At 34.3% G+C, this 15,207-nt stretch overlaps 1 protein-coding gene and 1 long non-coding RNA gene across 2 annotated transcripts; one reads left to right on the top strand and one right to left on the bottom strand.

The window, feature by feature from the left end:
• The first annotated feature begins 1,557 nt into the window (after positions 1 to 1,557).
• Positions 1,558 to 8,282, top strand: LOC113088915 (cytosolic purine 5'-nucleotidase-like). The gene is made up of 14 exons (XM_026255863.1): positions 1,558 to 1,889; positions 1,969 to 2,026; positions 2,310 to 2,403; positions 4,852 to 4,905; positions 5,028 to 5,111; positions 5,240 to 5,281; positions 5,403 to 5,504; positions 6,511 to 6,577; positions 6,672 to 6,842; positions 6,930 to 6,981; positions 7,290 to 7,350; positions 7,494 to 7,670; positions 7,775 to 7,861; positions 7,999 to 8,282. The coding sequence occupies exons 3-14, from the start codon at positions 2,344 to 2,346 to the stop codon at positions 8,080 to 8,082; spliced, it is 1,041 nt and encodes a 346-aa protein (XP_026111648.1). The 5' UTR covers positions 1,558 to 1,889; positions 1,969 to 2,026; positions 2,310 to 2,343; the 3' UTR covers positions 8,083 to 8,282.
• A 1,476-nt stretch (positions 8,283 to 9,758) lies between these two features.
• LOC113088916 (uncharacterized) lies at positions 9,759 to 13,549 on the bottom strand. Its single transcript, XR_003286281.1, has 5 exons — positions 13,451 to 13,549; positions 12,392 to 12,457; positions 12,136 to 12,307; positions 10,699 to 10,862; positions 9,759 to 10,164 (listed from the first exon to the last, which is right to left on the bottom strand). It is a non-coding gene; the product is annotated as an uncharacterized LOC113088916 (long non-coding RNA).
• Between the last annotated feature and the right edge of the window lie 1,658 nt (positions 13,550 to 15,207).

The raw sequence follows: 15,207 nt of genomic DNA, 5'->3' as shown, positions 1-15,207 counted from the left end.
AGTAAACAGTTTCACCCAAATTTAATTTGTCTTTTAATTTATCAAATTTAAACACATTTTATGTTTGGTAAATAAGGGGATTTGCTATTAAAATTAAAACATGGAAGAAATATTGAGATTATTTTTTTTTTTAAATAAAGTTTTTTATTTTTTTGCAACAGTGGTAGCAGTATCACATACGTTTTACTAAATAATAGTAATATTTCTAGCACAATGCCCTTATGTAAAAATTTTCTTTTAGGCCTAATGAATTGCATATTTGTCATTTTGAAATTGCTATTTGCGCATTAGCTCCGCCCACTACCGGGAGAAACCGGTATGTCTTCTGCTTTTTCGAAAATGAATATGAATAATTCTAAATGAACTCCATTATTTTGACAGGAGAAGACAACAGATGCTGAAATTAATGCAAGCGTCATGCGCTTCAGTCTATGTAGTAAATAAACCAGCACGTCTCTGCCATTCATTAATTCACACAGAGACGCGCAGAACACGGATTCATATTTCAAGCAACTTTTGCGGCTTAACATTTACAGATACTGGTCCATATGGAGATTTGATTTGATTAATTTATGCTTTCACAAATTCCATGACTTTCCATATTAAAATGTAAGTTCATTTACATGACTGGATTTTGAGATTCCGTACTCGTTTTCTGCTTCGCGGAAATCATAGCGCTGTATGCGTCAAGAACCGGGTTTGAACGGGACCTCGGTACTACCGGTCGTTAACCCAGCTATTAGAAAACTTGCATTTGTCCATGAAGACGACGATGGTTGTCCAGTCGTTGAAGATATGCCTTGAAGCAAGTCTAAAATAAAACGTAAGCCAGCCACTTCTGTTGAGCGCACAGTGTTCTGAGATGATGCCGAGCGACCACTGAATATGACGTCAGCATCAAACATACGTTGAGACGGAGACGGAAGATCTTTGATTATGTGCCCAGATATGCTAAAGCCCATATAAACGAACTAACACGAACGCAGATAGAATTTCAATCAGAATAAGACACCTGATAGTCTGGAAAAAATAATACCTAATTTGGAAAAAAATAATACCTCTGAGACCACATTTAACACTTTTAATGGCCTTAAATTTGACCATTTTGATTTATCACTTTTTAATACTTTTTAAAACCCCGCGGACACCCTGAAAAAGAACAAAAATCTGAAAAAGACTCAGAATTCAGAATGATAATCAAAATCAAAATGTAGATAGAGTCAATCAACACCTCAAAGCTTGACTGTAATTATAACCTCTTCGTTGATCATTTTATTATTATTCCATAACGATACAGTTTTGATGCGGTTTCATGTCAGATGATCGTGTTACATGTGTTAGTATCTGGTGTTTCTTTTTTCCTCTTCACTTTTTCTCTTCATGCAGAAGATGTGTACTAGCGCCCTCTACTGTGTAATAATGAAAACACAGATTCTAGGAGTATAGCTCAAATATATTTAGACTTTTTGTAAGTATAAGTCAAGTATACTTAAATGTCATTTTAGGTATATTCATGAGGAGTACAAAAAGCCCATTTCTGAGAACTACATAAGAAGTAAACTAAAAGCAGACTCTTTTTTTAGTTTAAAAGAAGTATACTTATAGCACACTTGAATAATCATACTTTTCGTAAGGGAAAGGGTGTTTCATTAGACGCCACCCGACAGGGGGTATTGTAGGCACAGTCTTATTTAGCAAGGGATCAGTTATTTGAGAACAGTAGTTGTTAGTGGTATATGGTGTGTCAGGAAGCTTATTTACCTGCTGTTATTCTCATTAACATGTGTCTGCTTGCAGTGGACAGGTCGATGAGTATTATCCAAACAAGTTCATCCAGAGAGATGACACTGACCGCTTCTACGTCCTCAACACACTCTTCAACCTCTCAGGTACAGTGACACTTTTACATCCATGTGTGAAAGGATCACTGATTTTTGTTAACTAGATTTGTCCCTCTCCTTCTCTCAGAGACGTATCTTTATGCGTGCCTGGTTGACTTCTTCACCAAAAGCACCAGATATAAAAAGTGAGTCAATTATTCTTTATGATTGCAAGAGTTATGGCTTTTTTACAGCTTCACTGTCTCTCAGTCATGTGGATGATATTCATAATTGGCACGTAATGATCACCCTATAAATAAGTATAAATAATAAATCAGATGACAGGAGGTATATAATAAATTATGACCAGTTTTTTTTTTCAGACAAATTTTGATCATGCCGCGTCCTAGCGAAAAACTGCTATCCCTGATGCTTTCATTTGGAAACTTAAAATATATTAAGTCTCCACGATCTTTCTCTCCCATTTAGTTGCCAGAAAGGGTTCAAACACGGTGACTTGTTCATGTCACACAGAAGCATGTTTCAGGACGTGAGGGATGCCATGGATCACCTTCACGACACCGTAACCATTTTTATATTGACTAAATGCATGATTTTACTAACCCTCTTGTGAAAGAATTTAGAGGCTAGCAATGGAAAGCTAGCTCTGAAAGCATAAGATCTCATCCTCCGTGCAAATCACTCTCCATGGAAACAAGCACAAGCAGAGCAGAGGATAACCAGAACATTATATGTGACCAGTGTTAATTTTGACACGAAATTTTAATTTAGTTTTAGTCTTAGTCTTTTGACTATAATTCTTTTTAGTTTTAGTCAAGTTTTAGTCATCTGATTTGTTTTAATTTTAGTCTTATTTTAGTCGACTAAAATTGCTTGGTATTTTAGTCGACTAAAATAAGACTAAAATCAATAACAGATTTACTAGACAATTTTTTACAGCTGGTATAGGAAACAAACTTAACCAAAATATATAAAACACAAATTCAACTTTATTTCAACACAACTGTGTCTTTATTTCGATTCAAAAGCTTTTATGCAGCAACAAACACTGTCATGATAATGTAAACAATAACTAGCTGCCAATTGACCATCAATAAAAGAAAAATAACGTTAGGTCCAGGACCTTAAAGCTTACAACTGAGCTGAACAATAAGTGCATACATTTAAAGTAAATATTTAATAAGTTGGCAGCTAGGTGGATAAAAAAAGTAAAGTGTAGTATTCATTTGTCTAGCAATATTGTATGTTTTAAATACTACAATATTGCTAGATTTGTATGTATAATGATAGGATGTGAACATTCATGTTTCACATGACTAATATAGAAATATTTGTGATATTGTCAACAAGTAGAACATTATACAATATACTAAACATTAGTATTAATCAAATGTATTTATCATGATATAACGTATTAGTATTGTGCTCGCATCTAATTTGAAGAAGGGGCTATTTTACAGTACTTTTCAGTTCGTAATATTTAATGCTACAACATCTACGCACTGCACTATTCCAATTTTGCTTAGCTCAATAAACAAAAGAACATCGTTGTAAAATTACATTTGAGAAAATGTCCGGGTGGCTCGTCTGTAAATGTCTTTTCAAATTGGTGGTGTTCTTGCCACGAATGAGCGCTCTGCGTGCTTTACACTTTGTTTTGTTTTGTTCGTCGTCAAACGTGAAGTGAGCTGTGGACATTTTATCGCTCTTTTAGACAGTAGGGACTTTAAGCAACAGCTGCGAATGGAACGGCTACAGCGACCGGAAGTTCGCCGTCACACCGCTGTAGCCAAGAACGTAAAAGTCACTAAGCAACGGTAAAACAGAACAGCGCAACGCAGCATTAATTCATTTATTGAGATCCAAAAAAATATATAATTTAAAAAAGCAAGAGAAGGATTGCTTTTGGCGTTAAATGACAATCTTTTGTCAGAAGAGGAGTTTTTAATATTGTATGATGTAAATAAGTCTAAAAACATAACATTTATTTACCTAACCTCTCACGTTGTAGCGACTCTGGCAAATCAGCTGTTCTCCCGTAGTAGACCGTTAAATTAGAACGTCACAAAGTAGCAGTTAAATTCGCGCAGGCGCAAATACAACGCCAGAATGGCGTTGCCGTTCCACCAGAGGCTGTTGCTTAAAGTCCCTATCACCTCTTCGAATGCCAACTTCCCGGGAGCTCATAAAAACTGAAAACCTTCGTTTCACGTCTCAATAAGTCAGGCTCTGATTGGTTCTCTTCTCTCATGCAGTCTGTTCTGTTTTGCCGGTTCTTTTGCTCATTCCTCGCATCTCTCCCGTCTGCTGATTTGATTTTCGTCACAGTCTATTTTCGTCTCGTCCTTTATTCGTTGACGATAATGTCAATCAATTTAGTCATAGTTTTAGTCTCCATCAGTGCCTTCTATTTTAGTTTTCGTTTCGTTTTCGTCGGCAAAAATATATTCGTGACGAAAATAATGACGAAAATATTTAGTCAACGAAATTAACACTGTATGTGACCCCGGACCACTAAACCAGTCACAGGTTGCTGGGGTATATTTGAGGCGACAGCCAACCATTGTATGGGTCAAAATTATTGATTTTTCTTTTATGCCAAAAATCATTAGGACATGAAATAAATATCATGTTTCATGAAGATATTTTGTAAATTTCCTACCGTAAATATATCAAAACAATTTTTTTTTATTAGTGATATGCATTGCTAAGAACTTCATTTGGACAACTTTAAAGGCAACTTTCTCAATATTTTTACTATTTATTTATATAGGCAGTTATGACAGCTTACAGTAGCCTTCAGACTGAGAGATTTGATTGGATGAACATTTTATGGTCCTGTGCCCTCCACTTATATTGTTATCGGGATGTGAAGACAACCAGCATAATAATAAAAAAATTGTTTTTGACTAAATCAAAAACTGACCGACCCTGCATTTAAAAGCAAAATATAATCATCCCATCCGATGTGTGTGTTTCACACGACGTCATTGTTATTTTTGTCCCATAGGGCACGCTGAAGGAAAGAACACTGAAGAACCTGGACATGTATGTGATTAAAGATGTAAGTGTTCATTTTTTGTCTTGAGAGAAAATCCTGTTTGTTAATCATTATTATTGCTATGATTGATTATAGGCATTTGTATATGGCTTAAAAAGACTGATTCATATACATATTTTATCTAGCCACGTCTTCCCGTGTTTCTGAGCCGCATCAAAGAGTTTGCCAAAGTGTTTCTGGCCACCAACAGCGACTTCAATTACACCGAGGTAAAGAGAGCACCAGACCGAGAGAAATAATTGAAACTGCCTCTGACAGGCTGCATATCACTGCACTCCATCATTACTATTCAGAATCACATTTGAATGACACTGTATCATATCTTTTCTCAAATTAGGCGATTATGAAATACTTACTGGACTTTCCGTCTGGCTCTAAGGTGAGCAGCGTGATCCCTCTGTAACTGAGACAAACGCCAGTGTTTAGTGTTGACTGCTTATGGCTCTGCTTGATCACACACATAAAGATGTTCAGACTCTGAAATGACTCGTGTTGTCTAGAACCCCAAGAAACCGTGGCGCTCCTACTTTGATCTGGTGGTGGTGGACACGAGGAAGCCCATGTTCTTCGCAGGGGGGACAGTGTTACGACAGGTAGACACGGTGAGTTCATGTTGTGCACTGCTACCATATACAGAGAAAGCATTTATTCAGGTTTTTGATCATTTTGAATGTAAAAAAGCTATTGTATATGATTATTTAATGACACTGAGAATATGAATCTGAAGCCTGTCAAGAACATACTTATTTGACCTCAAAACCAGAAAATGAAAACATTTATAAGCAAAGTCCATTTCTCTTTGCAGCGAGTTGAAGTGTTTTCTCAATAACATAAATCCTACCATTATGTTAAAAATACTATCAACTAATATTATGTTATAGAAATATGTTGATTATGATTAAATTGTGTTCATCAAGAAAAGATGATATAGTTGATATATGTCATAATAATGGTCTAAATATAATGAATTCTTATATTATAAAATCTTATTCTGTTATAAAATAATACAAATATTTGTGGGGTGACATGAAACCTAGACATTTAACAATATTTACAGCTTCTTTTTTTTGTGAAAATAGCAATAATAATATTTTTTGAAATAAATATTCAACAAGAAACATTGTTCTAAAGTGACAGAAAATACCTTTAGAATGTTACAAAAGCTTTCTATTTCATATAAATGCTGTTATTTTTTTTACTTTCTATTATCAAGAATCCAAAATAGTGCTGCACAGTTTCTACAAAAATATAAAGCAGTGTAATTATTCATAACAGTAATAATAATACTAAAAAGTGGCTCTTCGTCATCAAATCAGCGTATCAGAATGATTTCTGAAGGATCATGTGACACTGAAGAAAATTCAGCTTTACATCACAGGAATAAATTACATGTTAAAATATATTCAAATAAAAAGCTGTTATTTTCAATCAAAATAATATTAAACAATAATACCGAATTTTTAATCAACTAAACACAGCCTTAATTAAAAAACAACAACCCCAAAAGCTGAACTGTGGTACATAAGTAACATTGTACACTGTATTATTTCCTAAACATTGAGTCTCTTTGAGTCTAGTGAAGTATTTGAGAGACTCCTTCTGTTGTAGGACACGGGGAAGCTGCGTATCGGCACATACACTGGAGAGCTTCAGCATGGGACGGTGTACTCAGGAGGTACTCCACGTTCTCCTCATCATCTGTTCGCTAAGCTTGCATGAAGGCACTCCTTTGGCTCATGTCAGTTCTCCTGGTTCAACCCTTTTCTTAGGATCGTCTGATATCGTGTGTGATTTGCTGGATGTTAAGGGGAAAGACATCCTCTATGTGGGGGATCACATCTTTGGCGATATCCTCAAGTCAAAGAAACGTCAAGGCTGGAAGACGTTCCTGGTGGTTCCTGAGCTTGTGAAGGAGCTGCACGTTTGGGCCGACAAAGCCAGTGAGTCTGAGCTCAGCTAATTAAGTAATAGTCCCTTATTTGGTAGAGAATGGATAAAAATACTGTCTCGTGTCTGTCTTTTTCTAGGCATGTTTGAGGAGTTAAAACATCTTGACATCTTCCTTGCAGAATTATATCAGTGAGTATGACTTTAGTGTTATCAGTTACCGAGTGCAATACTTGACATGATCGAGAGATGGCGCTAGAGCACTGCTCTTTAGTTTATATTAATTACCTTTTTATTTTTATTATAGGAAATGTATTCTATATTATATCATATTGGCTTTAATTTTATAATATGTTGATATTTCAGATTTTTCACGTATTTTGTCTCTTTGCAAACTTTTTTTTTTTTTTTTTTTTTATGGACTGAAAAAACCTGAAATGCACATAAGCAAACACACATCAAACGAACGTCTCAGCTGACCTCTCGTTCTGTCCCATCAGGCATTTAGACAGTGGAAATCAAGAGTGCCCAGATATCAGTGCGATTCAGAAAAGGATAAAGGTAAACTTCAGGGATCATCTCATACGTTTTCGCATCCGATTCGTTCTTCGTGCAACACATGCAGAGTTTTGTGTCTATACACTATATAGCCATCTCTTAAAGTGACAGAACTGTTGTTCTAAAGCTGTTCGTTTGTGTTTCAGATGGTGACGTATGGCATGGATCTGTGCTATGGGAAAATGGGCAGTCTTTTACGCTGTGGCTCCACAAAAACCCTCTTTGCCAGTCAGTTACTGCGCTATGCTGATATTTACTCAACCTGCTGCCTCAACCTCCTGAACTACCCCTTCAGCTTCCTCTTCAGAGCCCCTCTTGTCCTGGTAAGCTTGTCCTAGACTGGAATCTAATAGTTTGTAGTAATTATTAATATTTAAGAAACTGAGCAGGTGCTGGTGTTTTCTAAGTGTTTTGTTTGGATCTGCAGCTGCCACACGAGGCCGCAGTGGAGTCTCAGATGAAAGAGCAGATCCCAGAGCTGTCCGAGCACATGCTCAGATCCACCAGCATCAAGGCATTCTTCATTCTAATCACTACGTTATACATTTAGACACCTAAGCATCAATTATTATTTTATTAAGTTTAGTTTTAAATTGATATATTTCTAAATATTAAAATGATTTACGTTATCATTGCATCTTTCCCACACAGCGGCAGTGTGAGTGTGACGGCAGTGACTGTGGACGAGATGATAATTGTGCCCGAAATAACCCAGCTACATCTACAGAGACATGAGGACTCATTTTTTTTTCTTAACTGCTGTAAATATGAACATTTTATTTAGTGTGCATGTTTCACTTTTACAGTTTCAGTTCCTGTGTATTGTTTGGTTGATTTATTAGCTTGAGTGATATTCCACTTCTGGCCGATGATTGTGATTGAACAGAACTTTTTCTGTGATGTTACTGATGCATCCCAAGCTTTTGTGTTGTTTTTTGTAAAGCAAGAGTAAAATCTTTATTTAACCATTTTATTAAACTTTTATATTCTGTGTATTTAATTAAGAAGTATTTAAGTATTTAGTATTTTACATGTAGGCCTAAAAGACATCAGTGCATTCATCTGGTTTTGCAGGATTTTGAGGTCTCATTGGTCAAATTATGTTTATTTTTGCATTTGTTTATCATATCTCCTCACATGTGACTGATTCCTATACAATAATGCAGGGAAATGTGAATATAGTAACTTAAATTAGTAACTTTTAAAAATGTTTCTGTGTTCTGCTATTTATGTATTTACTATTTTTCATAAGCATATTGAAATTAAATATTAGAGTGCTTTATTTTAGACTTCTTCTCTTGTCATTTATTTCCAACTTAACTGAACCCATAAGACTAACGCGTGTTCGTTTACCAAATTAGTTGGTTCCTGCATTGGGAGCCTTTTAAATCTTATCGAAATACGTTTGATTTCACAAATAGACCCTAGAGGATACGTAACGGTATTAAAACGGCACATTTATATAAAAACCTGTGATTAAGTGAGGGGAAAAACGTTTATTTGGAGACGTGTGAATGAATCAACAAACGGACATCTTCAGGAAAGTCTCCGTAAGATGGCGGCAAAGACTGTGTGCACTCGACTTGACTGGAGGCCTTTCCTTTAATGATAATCAGCTTCTGTTAGAGCATAATTGTTAAATTAGACTGTTTATCTCGACTTTGTATAAAGGGTAAACACCTCTTTTATAGCCTAATATAAGGTACCGCTACTGTGTTCGTACACTAAGATCACGCGCTAATTTGTGGGTTTTTTTTCCGTTGTGCCAAACAATTTTAACCTGAGAGAGAGCAAAGAGAACCTGGATAAAAGTATTTTTTCCACAAGGACCATAAAACAATATTATAAATCACCAGAATAACATTTATTACCACAGATATCGATACGTACGCTGATTATCATAAAAGCACACTGTTAGACTTTACAAGGGTTTTTTACAGTTGCCAGTAAGTTACTGTATTTGAGATTTACAGTACAGGTACCGCATTTTAGTTTTACAGTAACTACATGTTACTGTAATCATGTTTTACAGTAACTACATGTTACTGTAATCATATAATACAGTATTATTACCATTACTGTAAAAACACCTTGGTTAACAGTACATTAATCCTAATCAATCATTAATTCTTACTAAATTAAAATTACACTTTTATAATTTTTATCCTACACAAGTCCTGACATTTAGTCCAAAAAGACACAATTATTATGAAACATGAAATCTTTATTTAAAGCATTGCAAATACTTTAACTTGAAAAATGTAAATGTGTGAAAGTTCATTTTAAAACTTTCTCAATTCATATCTTATTTAAAAAAAAAAAAAAAAAAAAAAAATAGAGCATGAATTTACATGTATAAAAGCAATTAGAGTACATTCAATGGCAAAAACACTGCAGAAAATCACATTTACAAAACAAAGTATCTGGACTATGCATAAAGAACTGTCGTTAAAGATACAATGCTGGGACAGTGCAACATTTTTTTGTCCTTTGTCTGTATACTGGATTTAACATTTACATCCATTAACAAGGAATAAATTAAAGAATTGACAAAATAACATATTATTGAATGTGCATTAAAGTATTAAATTCATAGGAAAATACATGAGAAATATGTCACTTAAAAATACTGTAAATTTGGTGTAAAATACTCATATACTTGACTAAAACCTAAATGTCCAAAGCCAATAAATTGTGAAAGTAGATAAGTACTCAAGTTTTTCATCTTCTTTGGAAGTCAATAAACCTGGCACATTTGATGACTTGAAACAACCAGGAATATTCTTCATTATGTCAAGGAATCTGTCAGAAGTCCCTCTAGGTAAGAATGACAAAGTTAGTCATAAAATGTGCACATTTACACAGATAGAATTTAATTTTAAAAATCCTAAAAATGAATCCTATTACATTTCATCATATGGTTAAACAGTATTTTATACACTTGGTTAACACTTTGAGGTAAACTAACAAAACAAATGCTGTTTAATCCAGTCCTGCAATGCCATCATGAAGATTGTTGAAACTATTTTAGGGAGGTGGTGATTCAATGCTATGAATATTTTGAAGAATGTTCTTTGTAGTGATGCTGAACCTGATTCCATATTACAGAGAGGTGTTTTGGTTATTTAGCTTAACAGAATAGATAATTAAATAGAAAACTGTCAGTACATAATAGAAGCAGCACAAACTACATCCTCCAAAATCATCATATTACTGAATCACCTCAATTCAATTTAATCAAAAACAACATTGTAACCATTATTGCAGGACGAATTAAAAGTAAACTGCATTAGTATCCTCAAATTGAAAAGTGTCTGTATACAGTAGATGTCCTGTTAAGAAGCATCTCACCTAGTCCGAGTTTCTCCACTCAAACTCCATTAGGTGGCGAAGAAAGGATGACACGGTTGTTTATTACTGTTGTCTTTCTCTTCACAACTTCCCCTGTCTTCCGACTCACTCCGGTTTTGGCGGTGCATTTTGTTCCCTCCTCTGGGTTTATCCTCAAGAAAAACCTTTAAGTAAGACACAATGAATGTAAGAAAAAAAAAACATCAAATTCTTAATATAAATAAAATTTAAATGAAAATTAATTTTACTATACAATTGAAGTACAAAAGAATCTTAAAAACAGGCTTAAATATTTTTTGAGTTTGTGTGCTGTATTTCTTAAGCCATGAGCAAAAAAAGGCATTTTAGATTTCTTATCCCTCAGTGCCTTTGCTTTAAATGTTTTTGGTAACACTTTGGAATAATGGTTCTTCATTAAAGAGATAGTTCACCCAAAAAATAAACTCTGTCATCATTATTTCATTTTGGGGCACCATTTACTTCCATTGTTTTTTCCCTACTATGGAAGTGAATTGTGCATCAAAACTGTTTGGTTAAAAACATTATTCAAAATATAATATTTTGCGTTCAGCGGAACAAATACATTTGGTTTAGAACAACTTGAGGGCTACTAAATGATGACTGAATTTTTATTTTTATTGAGTGAACTGCCTTTTCTAGGTAAATGCAGGAAGTAAAGCAGGACAAATGAGTAGTTCTACAGTATCACTACAGCTACTACCAATAACTTACATGGAAAAAAGAATAACTAATCAGTACATAATTTTAAATGTAGGACTGGGATATTTTTATTAGGTAATCAATAATTACTGAATGAGATTGGCCTCATTAAATACTAATAATTATGAAATACCTTTCTACTAAGTTAATTACTAATCACAACATTAACCTTTGTCTGAGACAAAACCACTGGTCCATATTCAGTGTAAAAAAAAAGAAAAGTGATAACGTCTAAGACACAGTAAGGTTGTGATTAGTAATTAACTTAGTAAAAAGGTATTTCATAATTATTAGTATTTAATGAGGCCAATCTCATTCAGTAATTATTGATTACCTAATAAAAAATATCCCAGTCCTACTTTACTATTACTTACTGGTTAGTAAATCTTGTTTCCATATTAGTTATTAATCCTGCATAGTTACGTAAAATGACAGGCCATCATTCTAAAGTGTTTTCATAAATTATATTTATCTGCCAAAACAATCCAAAAATGTTGTTTGTCCAGGACTTAAATTCCTCAAGATAATTTTATCTTCTGGAATTTTTTATTTTGTAGTTTATTTTGGCAGATGAAATATAATGGTACCTGGCTAGTTACAGCTACAAGAAAGTAAAAACCTATATAATTTGGGGATTTAGTTAAACAGACAACTAAACATGTTAAACTTTGATTTAACAGAACAAAACAAAGTGTGGAGAAATGAAGATGTACTTACTGTTTTATGAGTTCCAGTGTTGCACAGGCAGTCTCCCCTTGTATTCAATGTTGAAAACGTAGAAGATGAAGAATACAGAAAGGCATCTGCTCATCCCAGGTGCTCATCCAAAACATAGGCCACCTTTCCCTCAATGCTTACCATCCACTTTGTGGAAGAGAAAAATTGTGACCTAAAAAAAAAAAAAAAAATTACAAATGCTTAAAAGGCAAATACTCATTGAAGTACACTAACATTGCACAAAACCTTCTCTTACCAAGCATTATGAGTCTTGGTGTGGCTGGAAGGCTCATGTCTTTCTCGATGGATGCCTTTATTGTAGCTGTTTTTAAAACACAAAAAGACCTATTATTACTACATGTTTAAAATGCAGCTTAAAAATAACATTTCATAGACTAGGCTTAATTCGCCTTAAAAGAAAGATTTACTTTGCTCGAAAAAAAAAAAACATCTGGTTTTTAATCCTAATTCAATACACTCGTCTTTTCTTTTCTTTTTTTTAACGTTAACTTTACCTCAGTTTTTAGCCCCAATGCTGAAAAGAAACCGTTAAGGGAATCCAGAACCGGGAGCTCTGGCCTCTGCACTGCGCTGCTAGTTCCTAATCAAATTCTTAAAGCACACTGTCGACCCAAATGTCAAAAATGAGGAAAAATATAAAAACACCGTTTAAATGGAAAAAAAAACCACGATGCTATTACTCAACTAAGTTAGAGGGCAACGTTATTTACTAACTAACTTCGTCTTAATGTAACGTTAAGCTTAACTGTGCTCGATAAAAAAATGCTTTTAATCGGTAATTCAATAAACCCACAAAGTCTTTTTTTTTAAATAAAACGTTTGGTTTACCTCAGTTTTTAGCCCCAATGCTGACAAGAAACCGTTAAAGTCTCCAGGTCTTGGACTTGCGACTGCACTCACTGCTAGTTCCTAATCTAGTTCGTAAAGCACCCAGTCGACCCAGATGTCAAAAATGACAAAAAACGACAGTTTAAATAAAATAAAATATATATATAAAAAAACTATGCTATTTCGCAACTGTGTTAGGCCAACGTCAATTTACTAACTCCGTTTTAATAAGCTGCTATTCTCGATGAAAAAAATCATGATTTTAATCAACTTCCTTGCTAAAACATGACGTAACTGTTCCGTGTTGTTAGCGGGGTTAATTCAATAAATTCAACTCACAACGTTTTTTTTATATATATATAAAACGTTAGGTTTACCTCATTTTTAGTGCCAATGCTGACAAATGTTAACCTATAAAATTGGGGTGCGGACAACCGCGGGCACACGCAGTCACACACATATTTACCTTGCTTGTTTGCTGTTCTTCCTCTTCCTTACTCACGGGGATGAAAAAATCTTCGCAAGGTGTCTGTCCTTGGACGCAGCTCTTATTATGTTCTCCGGCATCGTCAGCTGATCACTCATCTCGGGCAAAACTTCAACCCTGCACTTTATGGTTCCTAATCTAAATCGTAAAGCAAATCCTGACGATCCAAATAGCGCCAAATAGTCCGTTGTGGTAAATACAGTATTATACTTTATTTTTAAAAAATACAGCAAATCACTGTATTTGGTGTTTAATGTCACAGAAAATTCCCATGATGCAAAGGGAATTACAGTTATAAACTGTAAAGAGAATTTACAGTATTATACTGGTTGATAAATGGTAAATAACTGTAGAAATTACAGAAAAGTCTAACAGTGCAGCCCATGTATATTACTCAAACTGTGTGACTCAAGGATTAGCGTGTTATTTACTTAAAACGCATTTTTTCAAATTAACATACAGGCCTGTGTGTAAATCCCACATTGTACTTTGTAACGGCCAGGAAAACAAAAGACTATGGCACTTTCCACAAACATAGCACGTGAGGCATTAGATGAAAAAATATCGTGATTTTGTTGTGAGAACTAGGCTATATGTTTGTTAATTTATTATTGCTTAGCTTTCACCTCACAGGCAAAGCTTTCCATTAACTTGGCCTGTCTTCACCTTCATAGCTGAATCTAACACTAACATCATAAAACAAACATCATTTAGTCAATGAATTCATTACAGCACAATCTATCGTTTAGGTCTATTATAAAAGAGATTTAGCACACCCTTTTAACAGATGATTTTACTTACAAATTTTTTTTTTTAATAATTAATAATTATTCTTCATGATGAAGTAACATTATATAGCAGGAGAGAATATCTGGGTTTCCTTAAAACCTAGTCTGGACTGCATTTGTCAAGCTCAACCATTCAGTCAAGTTATTGCGAGGAATATGACAAAAACTAATATTTTTCACTAAATTAAGTCTGTTATTGCCTACAAAGGAACATTTGGTAGAAGACTATTTCACGAAAACTTTAACTTGACATGAGGCTAATAATAAATATTTATATTTTTGAATACTTTCTGGCGCTCTTTTTTTTTTAAAAACCATATTCTTAGAAAGTGTCTGATGAAAACAACTACGAAGATTTGACACTGAAGACTTTGATCAGTGACAATAACAAATGAAACAGGTTCTCTCTAAATGAAATGAAATTGTGCTGAAAGTGAAGTCTTGCTATTCCTGTGCTAAACCCTTAAAACCTTTCAAATTAAGTTACTACATCACAAATAACAATGTTGTGGTTTTAAGACACCAGATCTCCTATGGACAGTTTCACATCCACAATCTGGCAGCTTGACAATCCTTAGCCCTATATGAAGATTTGATTTAATTAAAGCTTTAATAACACTTTTAACTGTTTAACTCAAGTGGACTTTAACCCTTTTTAGTGACCTTCAAGTGAAACTTGCACATTGCAATTCAGTGGTAATTAACTTGTTGCATCATGTCTAACACAGTTCAACAATCAAGCCGAAACAAGGTGTAACTGTTATTAAAATCTGTATAACGTATAACACACGCACACAATTTTTTATTTTCTTCTCCATAACCAAAAAGCAGTTGTGACACCAGATTAAAGTATACAGGCTAGCAGATTATTGAGCAAGTGAAAGAAACCTGTTTTTCACTCTTATATATAAGAAAGGGTTTTTTGCAGTGATTCCATAGAAGAACCAG

Source organism: Carassius auratus, unplaced genomic scaffold (assembly GCF_003368295.1).
Source record: "Carassius auratus strain Wakin unplaced genomic scaffold, ASM336829v1 scaf_tig00047624, whole genome shotgun sequence".
Classification (NCBI taxonomy): Eukaryota; Metazoa; Chordata; class Actinopteri; order Cypriniformes; family Cyprinidae; genus Carassius; species Carassius auratus.
The sequence above is the reverse complement of the archived record's forward strand: the minus strand, read 5'-3'. Positions and strand labels throughout refer to the sequence as shown.